This window comes from Eleutherodactylus coqui, chromosome 1, assembly GCF_035609145.1.
Source record: "Eleutherodactylus coqui strain aEleCoq1 chromosome 1, aEleCoq1.hap1, whole genome shotgun sequence".
NCBI classification, from domain to species: Eukaryota; Metazoa; Chordata; class Amphibia; order Anura; family Eleutherodactylidae; genus Eleutherodactylus; species Eleutherodactylus coqui.
The window spans coordinates 472,246,497-472,267,769 of record NC_089837.1 but is presented as its reverse complement, the minus strand read 5'-3'; the positions used below and the strand labels follow the sequence as shown (position 1 = coordinate 472,267,769).

Sequence of the window (21,273 nt, the reverse complement as noted above, 5' to 3'; positions counted from 1 at the left end):
TCTGTTATTACTCCCCGCTGCACATCCCTCTGATGAGAGAACATTGAACACAGCTCTGTCGGCATTAGAAAATTACGGTACCTTTTCTCCCATCTATGATATGTCGATGGGGAGAATGCTGCAGGTCAGGCACACAGCGTTAAAGGTCAGGAGACTAATAAGATAAAGCATACCAGCTCTCTTTATGTCAGGTGGCGGTTAGACAGGTTCATGGCTGTCCTATCATGGGCAGGCACGGACCTCTCCATTGGCTGCTTGATATAAACAGAGGCAGGGTCTAATAGGCTGCCTGTCATTTTTACAGTGGCAGGCATAATATGTTGCAATACTTGAGTATTGCAGTTTGTTAGATCAGCAGTCAGGAGATTGGACTTCCAAGTCCCCAGATTTTGCATTTTTAACGTAAAAAGTCCTTTTATTATCAAAATAAAAACCTTTATATAATTTGTATCACTGCATTCGTAATGACTCCTACAATAAGATACGTTCTTTATCACTCCTGAATGCAGTAAAAAAAAATTAAAAGAACATGCCAAAGGCATGACCCCCGCATACCCGTCCGGAATCTTCTTAATCTGTACTGCGGATGGTCCGGCTGGCACACATGCGCAGTCCAAATTTTGCTGCGCCGTCGCTAGCCGATTACTCTGTTCTCATGACCTTTCCGCAATGATGATTTTCCAATAGAAGCCGTTTACATGGAATCCGCCTAACGAATAAGTGTGCGTTATTTTTTTTTTTTCCTTTTCTTTCCTCTGCAAGTGGAAAATCACAATTTATTTCCACCCGTGTGCAGGAAAAATCGCTTTTTTAATTAATTTTTTTGCACGCCTTTGTTGTGCAATTTATGTGAGCAATAATAAGGCCACCTATGGCTATACTAAAACGCTGAACCGAAAATTGAAAGAAAAGTCACTGTTTTAGTAAAGGGATATTACCCCCTCAGCACGTTATTCCCTTAAACGTACTGATAAGTAGGGATCTGACCTCTCGGATCCCCATTGATCCTGAGATTTCAGCCGCAGCACATCCCGCAGTGTGACCGTGGTGGCATGTATGCGCTCTTCTGCTTTGGTCATTTCAGTGGGAGCGCCATAAGATAACTTCGCGCTCAAACTTGACTATCTCTGGTGGTCCCATTGACGTGAATGGTGCGGAGGCATGTATGCATGGTCTTAGCGGCCCCTTTGTTCTGATGATCCGCAGAGGGTCCTGAGAGTTGGACTTACACTGATCATACACTGAAGTCCTATCATAAAAGGATAGGCCATCTTTTGGAAAGTCCACAGCATTTCCACCCCGTGTGAACATACCCTTTAGACGGCTTATCTAGCCTTCTATAGTGAGGGCTTTTCCTTAGGCCCCCTGTCCACGGGCATTGCGAAATCCCGCGGCGAATCTCTACCACGGGAGCTGCTGCCCGTGAGCAGGAGCCTGCAGACGTATCTCCGCCGGTCAGCCTATGTGACAGATAGATAGGCTGACCGCGGAGGATCGCGGCGATTCGCAGCATGCTGCGAATTGCTAACCGCGAGCGGAGAATCGCAATGATTCTCCGCTCGTGGACAGGGGGGCTGCACTTTCCATAGCAACGCTATGACACGAGTGCATTGCATTCCCCACGACCGGATTATCACTGCGGGGAACGCAATTTAAAAACGTCCGTGGACAGGCAGCCTTAGGGTAGGCCATCACTGTATGATCATAAGAGTGGCACCTCCAGTCATTTGGCAACATAGTCTTGAGTCTGGCTGTTTCTGGTATGACAGCGGATAGTCTGAGTGGGGCTGGGCTGCAGTACCAGGCAGAGCCACACTTGTACGTATGTCACTGTGCCTAGATAAACAATTTAGGTGCCAAGCCACGGCACTTTTGCTCTGATGATCCCCAGAGGGTCCTGAGAGTTGGCCTTGCACTGATCATACATTGGAGTCCTATAAAAAAAAAAGACAGGCCATCTATGGGAAAGTTCGGGTAAACCCATTAATGCCGGGTTATCATGTTTACAGCTTTTTTTTTTAGAGAATAATCTCAGGGGGTTTGGTGCAGATTTTGTCGCAGTTTCTGTTGTGGTAATCTACACCGTTGCGTGTGAACGTAGCCTTAAAATGTAATTGGATTCAACATGGAAAAGAACAAAAAAATAGTTATAACTCCTGTGTGGACAAAAATTGTAGTGTTTACCAAAGACTAAGGCCGCCTGCAGACGAGCGGGTCGGATCCGGCAGCGAGAATTCTCACCGCGGGACCTGACCCGAGAGCCTGCAGGGACGAGCGTGTACTCACCCGCGCCTGGCGGCCCCTGCTCTTTCATGTACGGGCTGCCGCGCAGCCGGCGCATGCGCAGACCGGAGCCGGTGGCCGGGTGAGTGCGAGCCCCGCACAAAAATAGGACATGCCGGAGTTTGTTTGCCGCGCAAGATTTCGCGCGGCCAAACCGCGGCCGTCTGCATAGGAGTGCGTATTGTAATGCACTCCTATGCAAACTTTCAGTGGCGGAAATCCCGCGGCGGTATTTCCGCCCGTGTGCAGGCAGCCTAATAATCGCTAAACTCTGTGATTCAACTTGCCGATGCGTGACCCTGCCCTAAAGTATTTTCCGGCAAAGATGTAAAAGACCAATCCTCTCCCGTTTTTGTGATATCGTCTAACGCTGAATTCATACTAGTCACCGTTTTTCCCAAATTTTGGGAAAATTACAGAAAAAAAAACTACAACCGTCACTGCTCCTTGGTGAGCAACTGTACAACTTTTTTGGCTAAGGTCCCACTGAAAATCCACAACAAAAAATAGAGCGGTAGGCAACTAATGGGCACAAACCCACCCGCTGGCACCTGGGCATCTGGCATACTGCACTTATTTGTAAGCTCTTCTCACCTAGTGGGGTAAGAAAAATTCCTGTACATCCTTTTCCCCTCTACTGGGCACATTCTAAGTGCTTACAATGTGTCACCGTCCAGCCTGGATGTGCACAGTAGCAAGTTGTAGTGTGAAAGCGCAACCTGATTGCCAAGCCGGGCTGATCCGAGTGTAAAAACTACGATTTGCTCCGTAATATGCGTATGAAGTAAAGGTAATAAATTCCTCTGGGTGGTGAGGGGTTAATTCCGGCTAACCCCCTCCTTCCCGACTCCTCCTCCAGATGCCTTTTCTGTCTTGTGGGAATGACTGCTATTCTTCCTGAGGGTAATAAATATCAATTTACTGGCTGGCAGGCTCTTTGTCCTGGTTATTTCATCTGGTTGGAGGCGAGAGTGTGTGGAGGATGATCTTTCTTCTTCTTCCCCTTCCCCATCCACTCCCAGCCCCGTCTGTGCAGTCACACTACACACTGACATAAGCACCTTACCCCCTTAGCACCGCCAAAACCAATATGGCAGCGGATAGAGCAGCCAGAATACAGGCTCCTGCCCGGGGGGCTTAGTGGAGGAGACCTGTCAGTAATCGGCTGGGTGAGGGCAGGGGGAGGCGATTACATTCTGCTTGCCTATCAGAGACCATGTGATAATATTGAGGCTACCGCCCGCATAGCCATTTATAATGCATATGAAGTCATAGGTATGAGTAGCTCTAAACAACTGATCACCAAATGCAGCGTTGGAGGGTGAGTATTGCTGTAATCAAAATAGCACATGAAACCTTTGTTATGCAGAGCTGTTGGCATCGTGCGGGACGAACGGCGGGCACTGATTTAACACTCGATCCAAAGTGCATAGTGAACTTTAGCAGAGATCGCAGCTATTTTCTAACAGGACTGGGTATCGGGGCTTCCTGATAATAAATACAAGCTATATAATACATCCTGTTTTTGCAAAAAAAACAAAAAAATAAATGTGTGTATGTATAAAAAGTTCCTTTTTTTTTTTGCTTTACAGAAAAGATGGACCCCTAGCAATTCTAGTGCCGTCATCTCGCAGCTCCAAAGGAACACTAAGGGAGCAGGTGAAGAGCGCCCGACTCTCCCACCACGGGAACCTGACACACAGTGACTGCGCCATGCTGGACCGTGAGGATCGCATGCAGACCTAACACCCATACTGTGCCGCAATGAGCAGGTAGAGTTGGTCACAAGTGCACACACATCCTGCAGCCGCTAAGGTTTTGAGACCAGCGGGCATAGCCTTGTATATGACTGCATGGAGCTGCCTGACCGTCAACCACTGCCTCTGACATTAGCATAAGTCACTGTGTAATCCCGAACTTGCGCTGTGCAGCCCTCTGCCCCATCAGAAAATGGACATGCACATTGATGTCAAAGTGTCTACAGCTGGACTTCAGTGGCGCATTGTGCATGCACTGGATGCAAGGTATTGCACCAGCGCTGACGGGCACTGCGCTCGCTCTGGGAGGATCCATCTGAGATGCGCCCGTTGGTGTCAGATGGGTCCTCCTGGAGTGCCTATGAGCGCTGGGGTGATACTCTGCTGATCCAGTGCATGCATAGTGCGCCACTGAAGTCACGCTGTAGATACTGCGTCCTCAGTGTGTATTTCTGTTTCTGAAAGGGGCAGAGGGCTGCACTGCGACCACAGGATTTCACCGCGACTCAGGCTGGCAGTAGGGGAAGGTGGCAAGGTAGTGGAGGGGGTGGGCATAATCTGATGACCCTATGACTTGGGGTGTGGTGCCAGGCATGTCAATTAGCATAAATGGGGTCACAACATCAAAGAAAGTTTTAGGAGTGACACGTGGTTTTTGTAGAAACCGATGGCTGTTGTGTATTAAATGTGATTGATAGCACTTTGGTAGCTGCTTATGATCCCAATGACCGGTTCCATTTAATATTTGACCAGTTGTCAGTTTGTCGGTTTGTGATGCTAAGCTTTGGTATGGTAGGTACAAGAGAGAAGAGAGAACAAAATGAATGGCGGCAGTGAAAGTGGAGGAGGAGATAACTATGGAGGGGTCCCGATGGTCCAAGTGCCCATCGGTTGGCACAGGAGGGTGGAACCGGGCACTGTGCTGTATGTCAGGTAAGTCCTTCCGAACTGCTATGCCTGACATAAAGTTTGCTGTAGCTTGTAACAGATGATAGATGGTCAATAACTAACAGCCGTGTTTTGCAATGTATGCTTAATCTAAATATATCCAGTATGTAAGGGGGGAGGGGGAGACCCACACCCACTTCAAGAATAGGGGTCCCATGACCACCTCTGCCTGTTACTGCAAGGTCACTTTTTCCCCTGCAGAATGAATGGCGACCATGCACAGTCGACGCGCCGTTCATTTCAATGGTGCTGACGGTATCTCTGCAGTCCCATTAAAAATGGAGTGTCCTGTGGAGCTACAGTAAACCCGCCGTGAGAACGGGACATGGGACCCCAGTTCTCAGGATCAGTTGCGGTCTCAGCGATGAGACCCCCACCGATGGGCAAGTTATTCGCTGTGGATAAAGGATAACTTGTGACTCTGGTACAATCCCTTTAAAGTTTAATCAGCCCATTTTCTGGAAAGTATGTAAGAAGGGTGCAGTGTAAGTGTACGCGCCTTCCTCATCTTTACTTATCTCGTCGTTCGGTTTCGGCCGACATAAAACCACGCTGGTTTGAGCTCTTTTCGCCTTAAAAGAAATACTGCTTGTTCCGTGTTTTACGTAAGAATGTTAAACACTGAATGATAAGTGCCCGAGGACGGCGAGATTCTTACCGTGAACCTTGCGATCTAAACAGGCTGCCCAAGCGTGAACGAGCTGATGATGACGTCACCAGCTCCTTCTGTTGGGCAAACACGAATCGGGAGCTTCTCGGCCCACGTAAAAAGGGCATAATACCGCGTTTGGTTCACAGTAGCTTTTATGACAATGATTGTAAGGGACATTCTGGATTCACAAACTCACAGTACAAAATAAAAACCTGTTTAACTCCTTAATGACCAGCCACGTTTTGTTTTTTTTAATTCCTGTCTTTTTTAGGGGGGCAGGGAATGGGGTTTGTCCCCATGTTTCAAGAGCTCTAATTATTTTATTTTTCAGTTAACAGAACCGTAGGGATTCTTATTTTTTTCACAGGCAGGGCTTAATAGGCTGAAATCCATGGCAGACCTAGGAACCTTCAAAAACTGTAATGGCAACCCATTGCTAGTTCACGATCGTGTCATGGGAGCGAGCAATGGGGGACCTCGCCTCCGGCTGACATTCACCACAGCTTTTAAGCAGTTAAAACAACCATGATCAGTGCTGTGACTGACCATTGCCAGCTACTGTTATGTGTAAGAAACCGCTTATAGCCACTAGGTATGTAAGTGAGCTCTGCTCTAAACCCACCCGCTCCATAGCCCCAAACACCCATCCCTTGCGACCCATGATAGATATATTTGTCAAAGCTCAAGGGGTTAAAAGAAAAGAAAAAGACCATGGAGACCCTAGCTAACGCCATCCGAAGTAACGATTCTATTAGAGGCATCAGGGTCGGTTCCGCTGAACACAAAATGGCACTATTTGCTGACGATTTGTTGCTGTACCTGTTCAACCCCCGAGTCAGTATGTCCGTACTGTTAAAGAAATTTGAAAAGTTTGGAAGGGTTAATAATTATAAGATCAATGCGCAGAAGTCAGAGGCCCTTACCGTCACACTTCCGCAGGCCGAGGTCTCCCACTTGAAATCGGTGCTCCCGTTCCGCTGGGTCAGCTCTCACCTAAAATACTTGGGGGTTAACATTCCAACCGACCTATCACACTCCTTCAAACTAAATTTCACCCCTTTTGCCGAAAAGAGAGGGATCTAGGCAAATGGAGTCCCCTATACCTCGCTTGGAACGGCCGGGTAAACGCAATCAAAATGGACGTTCTGCCCAAATTCCTTTATCTATGCCAAACTATCCCGATAGGGCTCCCAAGAACCTTCCTGAAAAAAATCAGATCCTTGATCACCGACTTTGTTTGGAGGGGACGTAAACCGCGCATGCGATACTCGCTGCTGACGAGGAGTAAGGAAAGGGGAGGCCTGGGCCTACTGGACTTCTCCCTCTACCACAAGGCTAGCATTGCAAACTGTGTTCACGATCTCCTCATAAATAGAAGATCTAGACTCTGGGTCGACATCGAACACGAGGGAGAAATAGACGGTTTATACGGAGCTCCTTGGATCCCCCCCAAAGGAATAAAACATATCCCCAACATCTCTCCCTTCGGACTACTCCTATTCAAAACATGGGCGAGTTTCGCCCTGAGACATGGACTGGTCTCGGTCCCAGGCCCTCTAACCCCGCTTCTGGCAAACCCCTCATTTGACGCAACTTTAAGACAGAAGGGCCTGCTGGCTACCCCAGTAGACCCGCTCCCCAGAGTGAGGGACGTAGTGTCCCAGACGGGCCTGAAACCCATGACCGAGATCCTAAACCAGCACCCATCTCAGCCAGGATTCTGGCTTCAGTATTTGCAATTGAGAGGATTTGTGAGCTCGCTGACACCGAAAGAAAACCTGACGGCGCCCCTAAAGGCGTTTGAACAACTCTGTATGTCAGACCTAAGCCAGAGGCACATGATTTCCACACTCTACAAGTTGCTACTGGATCGGGAGGCGGAGGAGGAGACTCCATACTACAGAGGGGCCTGGGAACGGGAACTAGGGGAGGACTTTACTGATGAGGATTGGAATAAAATCTGGGCCCTAACCCATAAGCTCTCCTCAGCAGGTAAAGTCCAAGATCTCAACTACAAAATAGTCTCTAGGTGGTATAGGACCCCTGACCACCTTCAAGGGATCTTCCCCCAGGTATCTCCCTTGTGCTGGAGATGCAGTGGGAGCAGAGGCACAATGACCCACATATGGTGGGAATGCCATCCAGTGGCCGACCTCTGGGAAAAGGTAACCAAACTCTATAACCATATCAACCACTCAGAGGTGACAATGTCTCCAAGAATGGCCCTGCTCTTACTGTTCCCAGGCAGCATAAGAACTGCTAAATCAAGCATCTTAAAACACTTCATATTAGCAGTGAGGAGACTTATCCCAAGGTTCTGGCGATCCTCAACTATCCCAACTAGGGGCATGTGGGTCGAGGAACTCCATACCCTCATGAGATTTGACGAATTGGGGGCTGACGACCCGAAATCCTGGGAAACATACCGTATATACCGGCGTATAAGACGACTTTTGAACCCCGAAAAATCTGCTCTGAAGTCGGGGGTCGTCTTATACGCCGGTAATACCAAAAAAAAAGTGTAAAAAAAAAAAATCATTACTCACCTCCCCCGGCGTTCTGTCGCGCTCCGGCAGGATGTCGCTCGCTCCTCGTCCCCGGCGCAGCATTGCTTTCTGAATGCGGGGCTTGGAATCCCCGCCTCCAGAAAGCTAATACACACGCCGTCAGCCAGTTACAGCCATTCAATGACAGCATTGAATGGCTGTGATTGGCTGAAGGCGCACGTGGCTTCAGCCAATCACACCCATTCAATGCTGTCATTGAATGGCTGTAACTGGCTGACGGCGTGTGTATTAGCTTTCTGGAGGCGGGGATTCCAAGCCCCGCATTCAGAAAGCAATGCTGCGCCGGGGACGAGGAGCGAGCGACATCCTGCCGGAGCGCGACAGAACGCCGGGGGAGGTGAGTAATGATTTTTTTTTTTTACACTATATTACCGGCATATAAGGTGAAAGTTGGGGGGTCGTCTTATACGCCCCGTCGCCTTATACGCCGGTATATACGGTACTATAGGACGTGGCAACCATGGGTCGCGTTTAGAGACTCAGACGACCTCAAATGTTGGATAGATCACGGATCAGTCGGCCAACCCCCCACTCGGGCTAGCGACTAGAGGTAACTGCCCGGGAACGCCTCCTGACCCTGATCCCACCCCCTCTACCCTTCCCACACATCCTTATCTTCTGTCTCCTAATGTATAGTGTCTTCCCTCCCCCCCAAACGTCTACGTGAGTGTCCATGTTTAGTTGAGTTAAGCCTACCTGATTGGAAAAGAGGATCCCCCTCTACAATCCCAAATGAGTTCGAGATCAACACCCAGACTTGAATTCCACATAAAGCTAGAGGAGAGAACGACGTTTGTTGAAGTAATTACCGCTTTTTTTCCCGTCAGCCGACGGAATTTCTCAGGGTGGACTCGCTCTATTCCCAGAGCCCCCCCCCCTCTTTTTTCTCCCCTCTCGTCCTCACAGATCCCTCTAAAGCTTATCTCCATTCCGTGCAATGCTTAAGTTATACAACTACATGCCAGATTTATATACAATAAAAACTTACTTGAACCAAAATATGAGGGGGGCCCCCTCAGGAGGTGCTCGGGACCAGGGCACGGCGCTACCCGGAGCTGGGCCCTACCACCTCAAACCATGTCCAAACTGGTGCCAAAGTCTTACCGCCCATAACACTCTCATCTAACCCTACTCCCCCCCCCCTCCCCCCCTTTTTTTTTCTTTTCCTGAACCCCCCTGTTTTTTAGTTAGGCTTGTGTTGTAGTATAAGATTATTAACCTTGGACAGTATAACCTGCCCAAGTAGGAAAAGAGACGCATAGTCGACGTTTTAGAAGTGTAAAGAATTTATTTACTTTTGTCAATACAACTGAGTGCCATTCCAAACTGCTAGCAAATGACTGACAAATGTTTATATTGTTGAAACTATGCGAATTAAATACTTTTGAACGAAAAGAAAAGAAAAAAAAGTAATGTTAGCCATGTTGGTAATCTTAGTGATTTATTTGTATTTATTGCAGTCCAAGTGGTACAATTCTTACCTCTATGGATCAGTTGCGGACTTACCTAGTAACTGATGGAACTTGTAAGTGTGGGCTGGAGTGTCCCCTGAACATCTATAAGGTGAGTGGATTTAGCACTGGGTCCTATGTACAACTCTGACTACACTGTTATGCCCTGAGAACCATTTATTGGTGCCTGTATTCCTTTATATAAATGGCCAATCAGACTGACCTCTGAGGGACGGGTGTCCTGATGTGTAAACCCAGCTAACATATACTTCACAATGTTTTTACCATGTTTCGTTTCTCTTTTTGGTTTCCATGGGCAGCACAGAGATCCTTGTCTGTGACTTCTGTACTTGAGTAGTTTGAGGATCACTATGATTTTGATACCAATCCAAAAGCCGAAAAGCGGGCGGAACCCATTATAGTCAATGGGGTCCGCCTGGCGCAATTCAGTTCAAAACATTTATGCGGGTTGACGCATGATGTCTCCTTTTCTCCTGTAGGTTTTTAACTTTGACCCAAGAGCAGTGGTGAAACGGCGTAGTGCGGAAGACGTGAAGGCTGAAGAGGACATGACCAAACTCTGCAACCATCGTAGGAAAATTGTAGCCCTTGCAACTCTGTACAAAAGCATTGAGAGTACACCCCTTGCACTACAAAGTCAAGCTGCTGGTAATTGAGAATTTGTCACCCTCCTCTCTCTTAGCGCCTCTTTTGTTAATGGGGTGTCTTCTATTTAGATGCAATAGAAAGCGTATAATTTTGTAATCTTTGATTTTATTTTTATTTTTTTATTGTGGGTCAAATTTTTTTTTTTTTGCTGGCTGAGTAAGCATAGTGGGGCATAGACAAGGGGCAGCTGCCAAAATGTCCCCATTACATGGGGAATGGGTATAGGGTATCTATAGAATGTTTAATCTTTGTTTTTTCTTTTTGTTCTATTTATTTGACAGGATGTGGCGCAAGTCAGAACTTTAATGCAACATCCACCAGCCCAAAGATGGGGCAACACCCTTGTTCCCTGGATCCTGACATCTTCACCAAACTGATGATGGAAAAGGCCCACAACATGCCTGCTCACCACTTGGAGAAACCCCTGGATCACAAGTCAGATACTTTCACTCCCCACCCTGGAGAAAGGTATTCTGACTTGCGATCCAACCAGCGTTCTGCCTTACAGAGGCAGCATGTGGCTCCTCTTGGTGAGTCCTATGCCTTAAGGAACTGTCCACCAGTGCCATCAAATGGTAATTACGAGGTGTTTTCAAGGACTCCACAAGCCATATCTCACGAGCTGTGTACCAGTTCTTTTACACAAGTTAAGTCTTCCCAGAATCGGCCTTCCTACCCCTCATGTAGTCAAGAACTTTCAGGCCTGTCCCCCAAACCATTAGCTCTTAATTCCTGTAGTTTTGTGCCGGGTGGCACTTTCAATCGGACGCTTGAAGAACCTATTCAGGGCCCACGGCGACCGTTTGTCTTTCCAGAAAAAGATCCACTGGGTATTTTGGACTCTAACAGCTGTAGGCCACCTAGCCCAAAGCACCATGTATTGAACTCTCCCCCCTTAATTCAGTCTCAGGTTCCCTTAATGAACTCTCACCCTACTCCTGAACACAACCCAGGCAACCATTCATCCACTGCCCTACCACCTCCATTTTCTCCTTTCAACCGAAGTGGCGCTCTCACATCTCCCTCTACTACTAGGTCCTCCATATCTTCCATCTCTTCTCCAGCTGGCAGTGTGGAGCCGTCCCCTCAGCGTTCCCGCCATTCATCAGCCTCCTCTGAGCACTTTCCTGCCCCCATAAGGTCAAGCTCAAGATCTCCACGACCTATCAGCTCTCCTAAGCGCTCTGTGCCCCACAGTCCAAAAGCAATACTTGAAGGCCTCCCTCCCTTTGGGCAGGCCCAACTGGGATCTTCTTCAAATGCCAGCCATGCCTTAACCCACCAAAGCAATAAAACAGCACCACCGGTGTCTTTGGGAGCAACTCAAGGCTTACTGGGCTTTCCCCTCGGATGCATATTGGGGCAGCAAGCCAATGCTTCCTTTCCTGCTAGCAGTCTTCTCACAGCAGCTGCAAAGGCCCAAATGGCTAATCAAACCAAACCTGAAGCCACAGACCCTAGCACTTTACCCAGCCGAGTGCTGAATCCCAATACTTTGCTTTCTGCTACAGTCACACAAGAAGGTCGGGCCCTTTCCAGCAGGACTCACTCCCAGAAAAGGGATTTATTGGTGAAGCGCAAAAGACAAAGGAATTCTTCAGGCCCTGATGCAAGTCCTCAGGATGTTAGTGGGCACAACCCTACTAGCCCTAGTGGGCTCTCCAAATTGAACTCTTGTTCAAAGTTAATAGGAACTGGGGGGCAGTTTGAGGAAGATATGGGAAGATCCAAAGCCATCCATTCACACTCTATTTCTGGTCATGCTCCCCTTTCTCTTCAAATGTCTCGTTCGTCAGTAGAAGAGTCCCCAAGCCAAAGCAAAACTCCAAGCCTGTCTCCAGCTTCCCAAGATATCGGCAACCATCTTCTCGGCCTTGTAGGGCAACTAGTCCAGACTTCCACAGACCAGAACTCAGGGACTTCTTTACCACTGAAGTTACCATCTACACCCACTAGCGCAAATCAAAGTAAGTTTTCGTTAACTTTTTCTTTTAAAAAGCAAAAATAGAAAGGGGGTACTGCATGAAAATAACACTTGTCATTTGTTTATAGAAGTAGAATTTTGCATATTTACTACTATCAGCCAGCGTATCAAAAGGGTTTCCAGGATTGTCCATGGCTGCTTTACTCTGGAAGCAACGCCCACACCTGTCTATCTGGTATTGCAGTTTGGCTCCATTGAAGTGAATGGGACTGAGTTGTAATACCACATACAACCCGTGGACAGGTGTGGCGCTCTATGTGGAAGAAAGCAGCTGTGTTTTCTAATCTTGCACAACATATTTAACTTAAAGAGGATCTTTAAGTGACCATTCGCCAATCGCTGGCCTCAGCGGTCACATGCTGTTTGTGCTAGTTATTGGTGAGTAGTCACCTCAGCGATACATGGTACATGACCACTGCAGCCATTTCCGAGATTTGATTGGTGGGTACTAGGGTGGTGACGCTAAACCAGGGAGATCAGTGGAAAGGAGTGGATGGATTTTGTACTGGACTCAACGTCATTATCTGCCCCCCCTGTCATTTATTTATTTATTTTTTAAATCTTGGAAAAGCCTTTAACCCTTTAACGACGCTGGACGTAAATTTATGCAGACGGAAAAATAAAGTTACGGCGGTCAGAAGATGGCGACGGCAAAAAATTTTGGTTTTGTTTTTTTTAAAGTAGTACAGCAAAAAATATATAAATTTGGTAGCATAATCGTACTGTATCGCGGAATAAAGTTACTGCATCATTATTGCCGCAATATGTACACCGTAGACAGTTCACTTAGACATATGTAAAAGTTTTTCAATGCAGTATATGGTACATTAAATAGCACCACAGAAAAATTCAACATGTTCCACAGAAAACAACTACGTCGATGGATAATTATTAAAGGGGTTAAAGAGTACTCTTTTTTTTTTTACGAACTGTTGCCCCTACGTCTGTCATCTTTGCAGAAAATGCCTGCCTTCAGCTGCCGAGAGGATCCAACAGTCGGCAAATGCAGCTAAAGGGGCACATCGCTTGCAAACCCCTTTGTTTCAGTGATCAGTGGGGAATCGGTAGCGGGCCCCTCCCCCACAGATCAAAACTTTTGACATGATGCTCTGTAAAGTTTGTTTAGTGCAGTTACTATTTAAACAGGACACAAAAAAATAACCTACTTGACCCAAAAAAAAGACCTTTCAAAAGGGTGGCCTGAATAAATTGACGATTTTACAGACTAATTGGCCATTTGAATGGCTGGGAGCAACCTTACTTTTTTTTTTTGCACGCACAAAAAGTACAGCAAAAAAACGCACTTGTGTGCGCAAATACACAATGCCTATTCTGCAAAAATATGTAGCACTGGCCGCTGGAGAGAAGAAAAAGTGTTGTTTTTTTTTGTTTTTTTTTAAGTTAAAGTGGTTGCCCACGACTAAACTATTGATGACCTATCATCAGGTTGGATCACAAATAGTTGGTCAGCGGTGGCTGCCACCCAAGACCCCTGCTGAATAGTTGATTGCCAGGCTCTATGAAATATCATCCTGGGCCACTGCAGTGTGTACTTAGCTCTGTGTTTCCAGCAACATTTTGGCTGTGTACACTATCGCAGTGGCCCGTGCTGATGATGGGTGGTAGTCCCAGGCAGAGGACCCTCAGCGTTCCACTATTGATGGCCTATCTTGAGGATAGAGGTCATAATTAGTTTATTCCCGTAATACCCCCTTACTAGAGATACACTTTAAACATATATTGGCTTCACTGCTAGCTTTTTACATTCACATACTATCCATCTTCTTTTTGTTTTAAAGAGGTTGTGTGAATTTAAGAAAACATTCTTTAAAGGCTGGGCAGGTGATAAAAGAGACAGTTTACTCGCCTATCTTCGGCCCCAAGGTGGGCCATTCCCACTGCCCCGCTCTTGTCCCTGTTCATGCCTGGCTGCCGGAAATCAAGCGATCACTGCGGCCAATCGGAGGCCTCAGCCTCACCATCAAGACTCCTGGCATCAGCACACTCACATCCTGGGCGCCATGATGCCAGGAGTTCACTGTGGCCTCTGATTGGCTGCAGCAATCACCTAACCTCCAGCAGATTTCTGAAGACTGGGACAAGATTGGGGCAGCCAGAGTGGCTCAGCTAAGGCCAAGGGGCCAAACAAAGGAGAGTGTACTGGCATTTTTTTATTTTATCGCCTGTCCAATCCTTTTTTTAAATTTTATTATGATCACACAACCCCTTTAAGGTAGACTTTTTATTTTGAAGGCCTTGTGTACATTAATCCTGTAGTTGTGCCTCAGTTGCTTAACTTTCTGCCATGATTTCATAAAACGATTCACGTGTATGTTATTTAAAGGACCTCTAGTATATGTTGTCAGTTTTATAACCGTTTTTCTCATTTCTGTTCTAGCATCCTGTTCTGGCCGACCCAGTCCATCTCCAGTACCAAAATCTCCTGTCCCTGGCCTGCCCCAGAGCAATGTTGCAGAAGGCGGCAATGAGCTGCCATGTTCCCTGAGTAATGCTGGGGATAGCTTCTCGTTTTTGGGACAAGAGAACGTCATGCCATTTTCTGCTGCCCCTGCCCTTTTAAACTTAGCGATGCTGGGGTCATTGCCCCTTTCCCTCAGCTTGAATCAGCACCAACAGCTTTTTAACCAAGGTTTGCTTAATTTGCTTTCCTCCTCTTTATTGGGTAGTGCAGATCTTGGCCTGTTGGGACTTCAAAACCCACCTATGGCGCTGCCTTCTGCTATGAGTGACCCTGACTCCAATGCTCTACAGGCTTTATTAATGGCATCTCTACTACAGAATCCTCTTTTACCACTCGGAGCGCTGGGGCTACCGCAGCTCGATCTTCCACCACAAAACCAACAGCAAAGCTCCCTCTTGTCATCCCTTGCACCTTTGTTGGACTCTTTGCCTGCTCCACAGAATGACACAGCCGACAAACATGAGACACCACTTACCTTGCCTGAGGCGTTCCCTGAAAACACCCTTCAACCATTGCTATTCCCACCTGTCTCTGCTTCTCCAGCCCTCATGGCTTTGAATTCAGCACTACTGGCTGCCAGTCTTGGGGCTGTTGACTCCTCCACCTGCCCTGGACAGGTAAGATGGATTTTTGTTTTTTCCATTATGGCCTCCTGAATGATGGAGGAGATTACTAAAGACCATGTAGTACATCTTACATTGATTACATTCTAATCAATCTGTATGCAATAAGATCTGCTTTTATTAATGGATGTTAAAATGGTGACCAAAATGGTTGCTAATGTAACACAATTTTCAAATGGCGACAAGACTTTATTCTCTTGTCGCCATTTGCGACCAGTTGTACTGCAACTTTAGGAAACAAAAATTCAATTTCTTCATGCATCTAGGCACCTGTACTAGACCTGCTCCTCATGCATGTCACAAACATGCCCATTAATGCTGTGTCCAGGAAGTGAGAGTTGGCCACACTGTCCACTGATGCCAAGGGGTCCTCCTCCACCCGACTGTGTAGAGCAAAGATCAGTGCTGGCTCAGTCACCCGTCCCCTCTTATGGGTGTCCTACTTCTGTTCACAGCATTTGCTGGGTCACTGGTGACCGATTTGACCTGCTTGTCTTCCTTGTAGTAAAGTAAACAACTTGGGAAAGCCGCAATTAATGCTGTAACTGCAAGCGTTTGATTGTGGTGTTGGGGGGGGGGGGGGGAGGCACAAGAACAGAGTCACTTCAGTGACGCCACTATTGCTCTGGAAATACATCCTGATAAGCAGTGCTCAGTGCTTAATTGCTAGACGAGCGGTTCCTTTTTATGATGGAATCGAATGGACCTCGTTGACTATAATGGGGTCTGTTTGCTTCCGGTCACCCCGCATACATTACATACTTAAGGGGACTTACATTTTTAGGTTACTAATGCTTACAGTGTAAAACTCTTCCAAAAAATATTTGACCTGTCAATAGTTTTGATTGGTGTGGCTCTGGGAGCTGGGTACCCCACTGATTGCTAGAGCAAAGTAGCATAAGTGCTCGGCTGAATGCTGTCTCTGCTCACCAGCTGCAGGCAGGCTCAGTAGAAAGTCTGTGAGTCTGCAGCTGATGAGCAGAGACAGTGTTCTGCTAAGCGGTTCCGCTGCTTTGTCCTAGTGATCAGTGAGTGTGGGGTGTCCCAGCACCTGGACCACTACTGAACAAAACTTGTGCAGTGACTTTAATCACAATATAAATGAAAAGTCACATAACTTTCTACTATACTGTTTACAGTTTCAAGCTCTCTTGTTTGCTGTCAATGAATGAGTACACTCTTGTTTGCATTCAGAGGCTGTAAATCAGCACAGAGCTGGTCATCTTGTCGTATGAGAAGCAAATGCAATTGTATCCAGTCTAGCCTAGCCAGTGCTGTGTGGGATAAAATACAGGGCAAGGCAAAAGTCTGGAAACACCTGTTTAACTCTTGTAATAATAGGAAAACAAATTGACTTTCAACGGGGGAAAGTATTGAATGGGAGGGAGGCTGCATATTTTTGATGAATACTTTATTTCTGTGGCCATTTTGAACTCCGCCATATTGAATTTAACTCCACTTTTGAAAATAGGAAGGAGGACATGGGATATATCAGTCATTGGTAGAATTAGAAACACACTGGAAGTGTCAGTGTTGCCCTCCTTGCACTTGTTTAGGAGTTAAGCAAGGGCTAAGTTTCCCATGGTGCTTTACATGACGCGTTTGAAGTGTAATCGAAGCGCAAGTATATTCGTAGAACTTTACGTTTATCCAGTAATTAGGCTTTATATAAACTGGAAAACCTTTTTATGAATCTCATGAAAATGACAGATTTAAAATAAATGTTTAATTGTATTTGCGTTCCTATTTCAGAGCTGTATCAATACGTCCTGTACCGGATCTGGCGCCATCACTACAACCACTAACTCGCCTGCCTTATCAGAGGGGAAGATCCCTCCGTCCGAACCACACAGCCCATTCCACCTCCAACACTCACAACCACCCGGCAGGCTTAATACGCTGATGCCTCCTCTGCTCAACCCGTTGCTTACTGCTGGACTATTAGGTAGGAACAAGTAACACCCAAAGTAAAAAAAGAATGATATTGTTGGAGGAGTCATGTGTAAACTGATATAACTAAACCCTACACTTTTACAGGGGATCTTGCAGCGCTGAACACTAGCACAAGTGCCCAGATGGGAAGCCTCCAGTCTCTTTTGGGGGCACATACCCTGCTACAAAACCAGCAGGCTTTTTTACCTTCTCTCCCAGGCTCTCTGGGAATGCAGTTCTTCCAGGGACAATCTCTTATGCAAGGACAGCGCAGCAACAACCAGGTAACTCCTTTCTCTTTATTTTTGCTGCTTCATATATGGGGATGGAGTGTGGACAAAATTATGGAAACACCATAAATCCATGTCTTAAGTTACATGAGATTGTAAACTATATTTCAATAAGACATGCAGAGACCAAATTTAGGTGGACGTAATATGACACAGATGTTGCCGGGCAGAAGTGAACATCTGCCCAAGCAACAAGGTTCCATTGGTCAGTGGTTTGAGCCAATCAGCTGTGGTTACTAGCTGGCTCCCAAAACCACCCAGAGCAGGGCAAGAGGTGACGTAAACACAAATTTGGTGGCAAGCAGGGGTTAAAAGGGCAGCTCAGTTCTAATTATTAAAATCCCATGCATTTTGTACAGTGTTTCCATATTTTTGTGCACCCCCTGTATATCACCAGCTTCTCTGACTACCTCATGCACACTGTGTATTACCGTAGTATGCATTAATGGTCAAAGAAAAACTATATGCTGCTCTGACTGGCCACTGCTGCTCACATGGGCAGCGCTGGCCAATCAAAGCAGTGTGTAGTGTCATAGACTAATGATGCATAGTGTGCATCAGGTAGTCGGGGATGCTGGTGTCGCCATCTTTGTTTTCCAGGACTTGAAGGGTCAGTTTAAGTTCCATTTTTGTCATTCCCAACCCTTCTATTAATTATTCTGTGACTTAAACTGTTTACTGTCTCTCACCACAGAACAATTCAACACTAGAAAAAGAAGTCAACCCATCACCCCACCCAGAAATCTGCATTACACCTACATCACAAATCCCGTCAAATTCTCAGCAGGCTTTGGACTCAAGTTTTCCTCTACAACGAGCCGATGTGACTAACAAGTCTCAAACTTTGCCACCGATCTCCTCACGGCCTGGTTCTTTTGTCTCCAACACCTCAAGTGCCTTTGAATCCAGCCCCATCCCTAAAGGCCCCCATTTTCAGGGACCAGTCCGCACCGACCTCCCTCCAGACACACCTTCTGACCCCCCAAGAACAGACATGTTATCCCACTCAATGGACCCTTCTGTCTCAGAGGCAGAACCAGAGGCATCTCCACTAAAAAAGTGTAGACTGCTGACTGATTCTGTCATTCCATCTGAGATCCCTAATGGAGCTTCCCCAAACAACATTCTCCCATGGATGGCTTCCCCTCACCCATCCAACACAGTAAACCTTCATGAAATGGATCTTTCTAAGGGCAAAGAGCGGGGCTACAGGTTCAATGGTCGATCTAGAGCCGAGAGATCTTATGGCCGTCGGCCACGTGGTGATAGGTTATCCAGCTCCAGGCACCCTTACTGGAGATTTAATGGGGAAGATACCTCGCAGAATGATGGAGAGGAGGCGGGACAGAGCCAGGAAATCGCACAGCCAGTGCTGGGAATCCCTCCATTTACTCACCATTGGCATGAGGAAGGAGAACAGCCAAGGGAGCAGGAGGTGGATGTATGTATTGAATGAAATAACCATGCAGAGTATTAATGCACCATTGTGTAATAACCAGATAATTCACTTTATTCTAAAGTGCCCCCTTCCCAGATGCCGGGTGTCATTCTATAGACTGTGTTTGGAAACCAAGCCTGGTCTACATGGAGCGAGTAACACCAGTTTTTGACATCTGACATCCGACCATAACTGCCATGATTGAAGATCACTCTGATCCTGACAGTAAACCCTATAGATGCCTCAGTCAGTTGTGACAGCAGCATTTAAATGGCCTGACAGGGGGACTGGGCTCCCTCTGCCAACCTGCAAGAAGATTGCATGCTGCTGTTCAGTTTTTGTATGGATGGCTTTCTATTATGTCCTGCCTGTGGTGGAGCTTAATAGGATGCACATAAAGGTACAATATACTGCAATACTGAAGTATTGCAGAACATTGAGCTAGCAATCATCTGATCACATGTACAAGTCCCCTATGTGAATGGGAAAAAAAGCAAAAATAAGATTAATAAAGTTTTTTAAATTATTATTTTGAATTAATTTTAAAAATATTAAAAGTTTAAACCCTCCTTCCCTAAGTCGTTGCATCAAAATAAAGAAATTGATATAGCACATTATTTATCCCGCATGTTGAATGTTATCAGGCAAAAAAACTCCCACAATGCCCGAATTGTGCTTTTTTTTTTTTTTGATCATTGCGTGTCCAAGAAAAATGTTTAAAAAAAGCTATCCAAAAGTCATATGTACCACATCATGGTACCAATAAAAACTACAGGTCACCACTCAAAAAACATGCACTCTCACAGCTCCATCTATGCAAAAATGTAAAAAAAAAAACCGTTGGGGTGGTTAACAAATGCTCACAGAAAGTACATTTTTAAATGTAGAACAACGAAAAAATATATAAATGTGGTATTTCTGTAACTATACTGCCAAACGGAATAAAGAGAACATACATTCCACGCTGTAAAAACAAACTCCATAAAATGTCAGGATTTCGTTTATTCAAACTTCACTGCACTGAGAAATAAAAAAAAAATGTTTTTCAATTCATATATGAAAGGTTAAACTGCACCAACGAAAAATACAGCTCCTCCCACAAAACACAAACCCTCCTGCAGCTGTGATGTGGGGAAATTAAAAGCTATGAAAAGGGCTACAGTGGAAGGGGTTAAGAAACAAAGTGTTTAACATGAATCACTAGAGCCATCGCTTAAATGTCTCCGTTGCCATGGCTGTATGAGGGCTTGTTTTTTGTGACTTTTTTTTTTTTTTGCTTATATAAACGTGTTCAACTCATTCAGTATGATTACATTGATACCAAATTTACATAGTGTTTTTTTTTTTTTTTAAATTACTTTTTCTTCCTTTTTTTTTAACCGACTAAGAGCTGTAAATATTCTTAACCCGTTTAGGACCAGGCACTGTAAATTTACGGCGCCTGGTCCCGGGCTTAAGGCTGGATTCATAGGAACGTATATTGGCTCGGTTTTCACGGGGTGGAAGAGCCAGGAGCAGGAACTGAGCTCCCGCCCCCTCTCTGCCTCCTCTCCGCCCCTCTGCACTATTTGCAATGGGGAGGGGCGGGGCTAATTCTCCGAACTTAGCCCTGCCCCGTCCCGCCTCCTTTCATTGCAAATAGTGCAGAGGGGCGGAGAGGGGGTGGAGAGGGGGCGGGAGCTCAGTTCCTGCTCCTGGCTCTTTCATCCCCCCACCTCCTGCAGATGAGGACGACGTATATCGGCTCGGCGTGAAAACCGAGCCGATATACGCTCATGTGAATCCAGCCTAAAGCTTAGCCGTATGTAAAATTACAGCGGAGCTTTAAGCCTCTTGGCTCTGCAATCAATTAGAGGCTGGAAGGGTTTTTAACTGTTAGTGACAGCTGATAACCCTGAGGAGAAGGCAGGAGGGGTATTTAACTCTTTCTGCCTTCTGCTTCCCCGAGTACACAGTGCTCAATAAATGAATGCCCTCCAGAGGTCTTATATGATATCATGGGGGACATAGATAGTAAAAATAACATAAATAAGTAAATAAAAATTACAGAATAAAACAACAATACATACAAAAGAAGGGAATAACACAAAGCAGACGCCAACAAAAACCATCGCTGTATGCGCCCTGCAAACCAAAACCATACATACTATATATTAAAACGTCCAAAACAAATAGAGGAACCTGTTCCCGTACTTTT

The 21,273-nt window shown here is 46.2% G+C and overlaps 1 protein-coding gene across 1 annotated transcript in view; it reads left to right on the top strand.

Moving 5' to 3' along the window:
- MBD6 (methyl-CpG binding domain protein 6) overlaps positions 1-21,273 on the top strand; it is a 58,935-nt gene that overhangs the window by 23,787 nt on the left and 13,875 nt on the right. The window contains exons 2-10 of the mRNA XM_066584426.1: positions 3,876-4,055; positions 4,837-4,973; positions 9,668-9,770; positions 10,159-10,327; positions 10,609-12,294; positions 14,710-15,410; positions 17,169-17,361; positions 17,454-17,632; positions 18,333-19,079. Of these exons, the coding sequence (XP_066440523.1) occupies positions 4,861-4,973; positions 9,668-9,770; positions 10,159-10,327; positions 10,609-12,294; positions 14,710-15,410; positions 17,169-17,361; positions 17,454-17,632; positions 18,333-19,079 (3,891 nt within the window). The 5' untranslated portion in view covers positions 3,876-4,055; positions 4,837-4,860. The remainder of the gene's footprint in view (positions 1-3,875; positions 4,056-4,836; positions 4,974-9,667; positions 9,771-10,158; positions 10,328-10,608; positions 12,295-14,709; positions 15,411-17,168; positions 17,362-17,453; positions 17,633-18,332; positions 19,080-21,273) is intronic.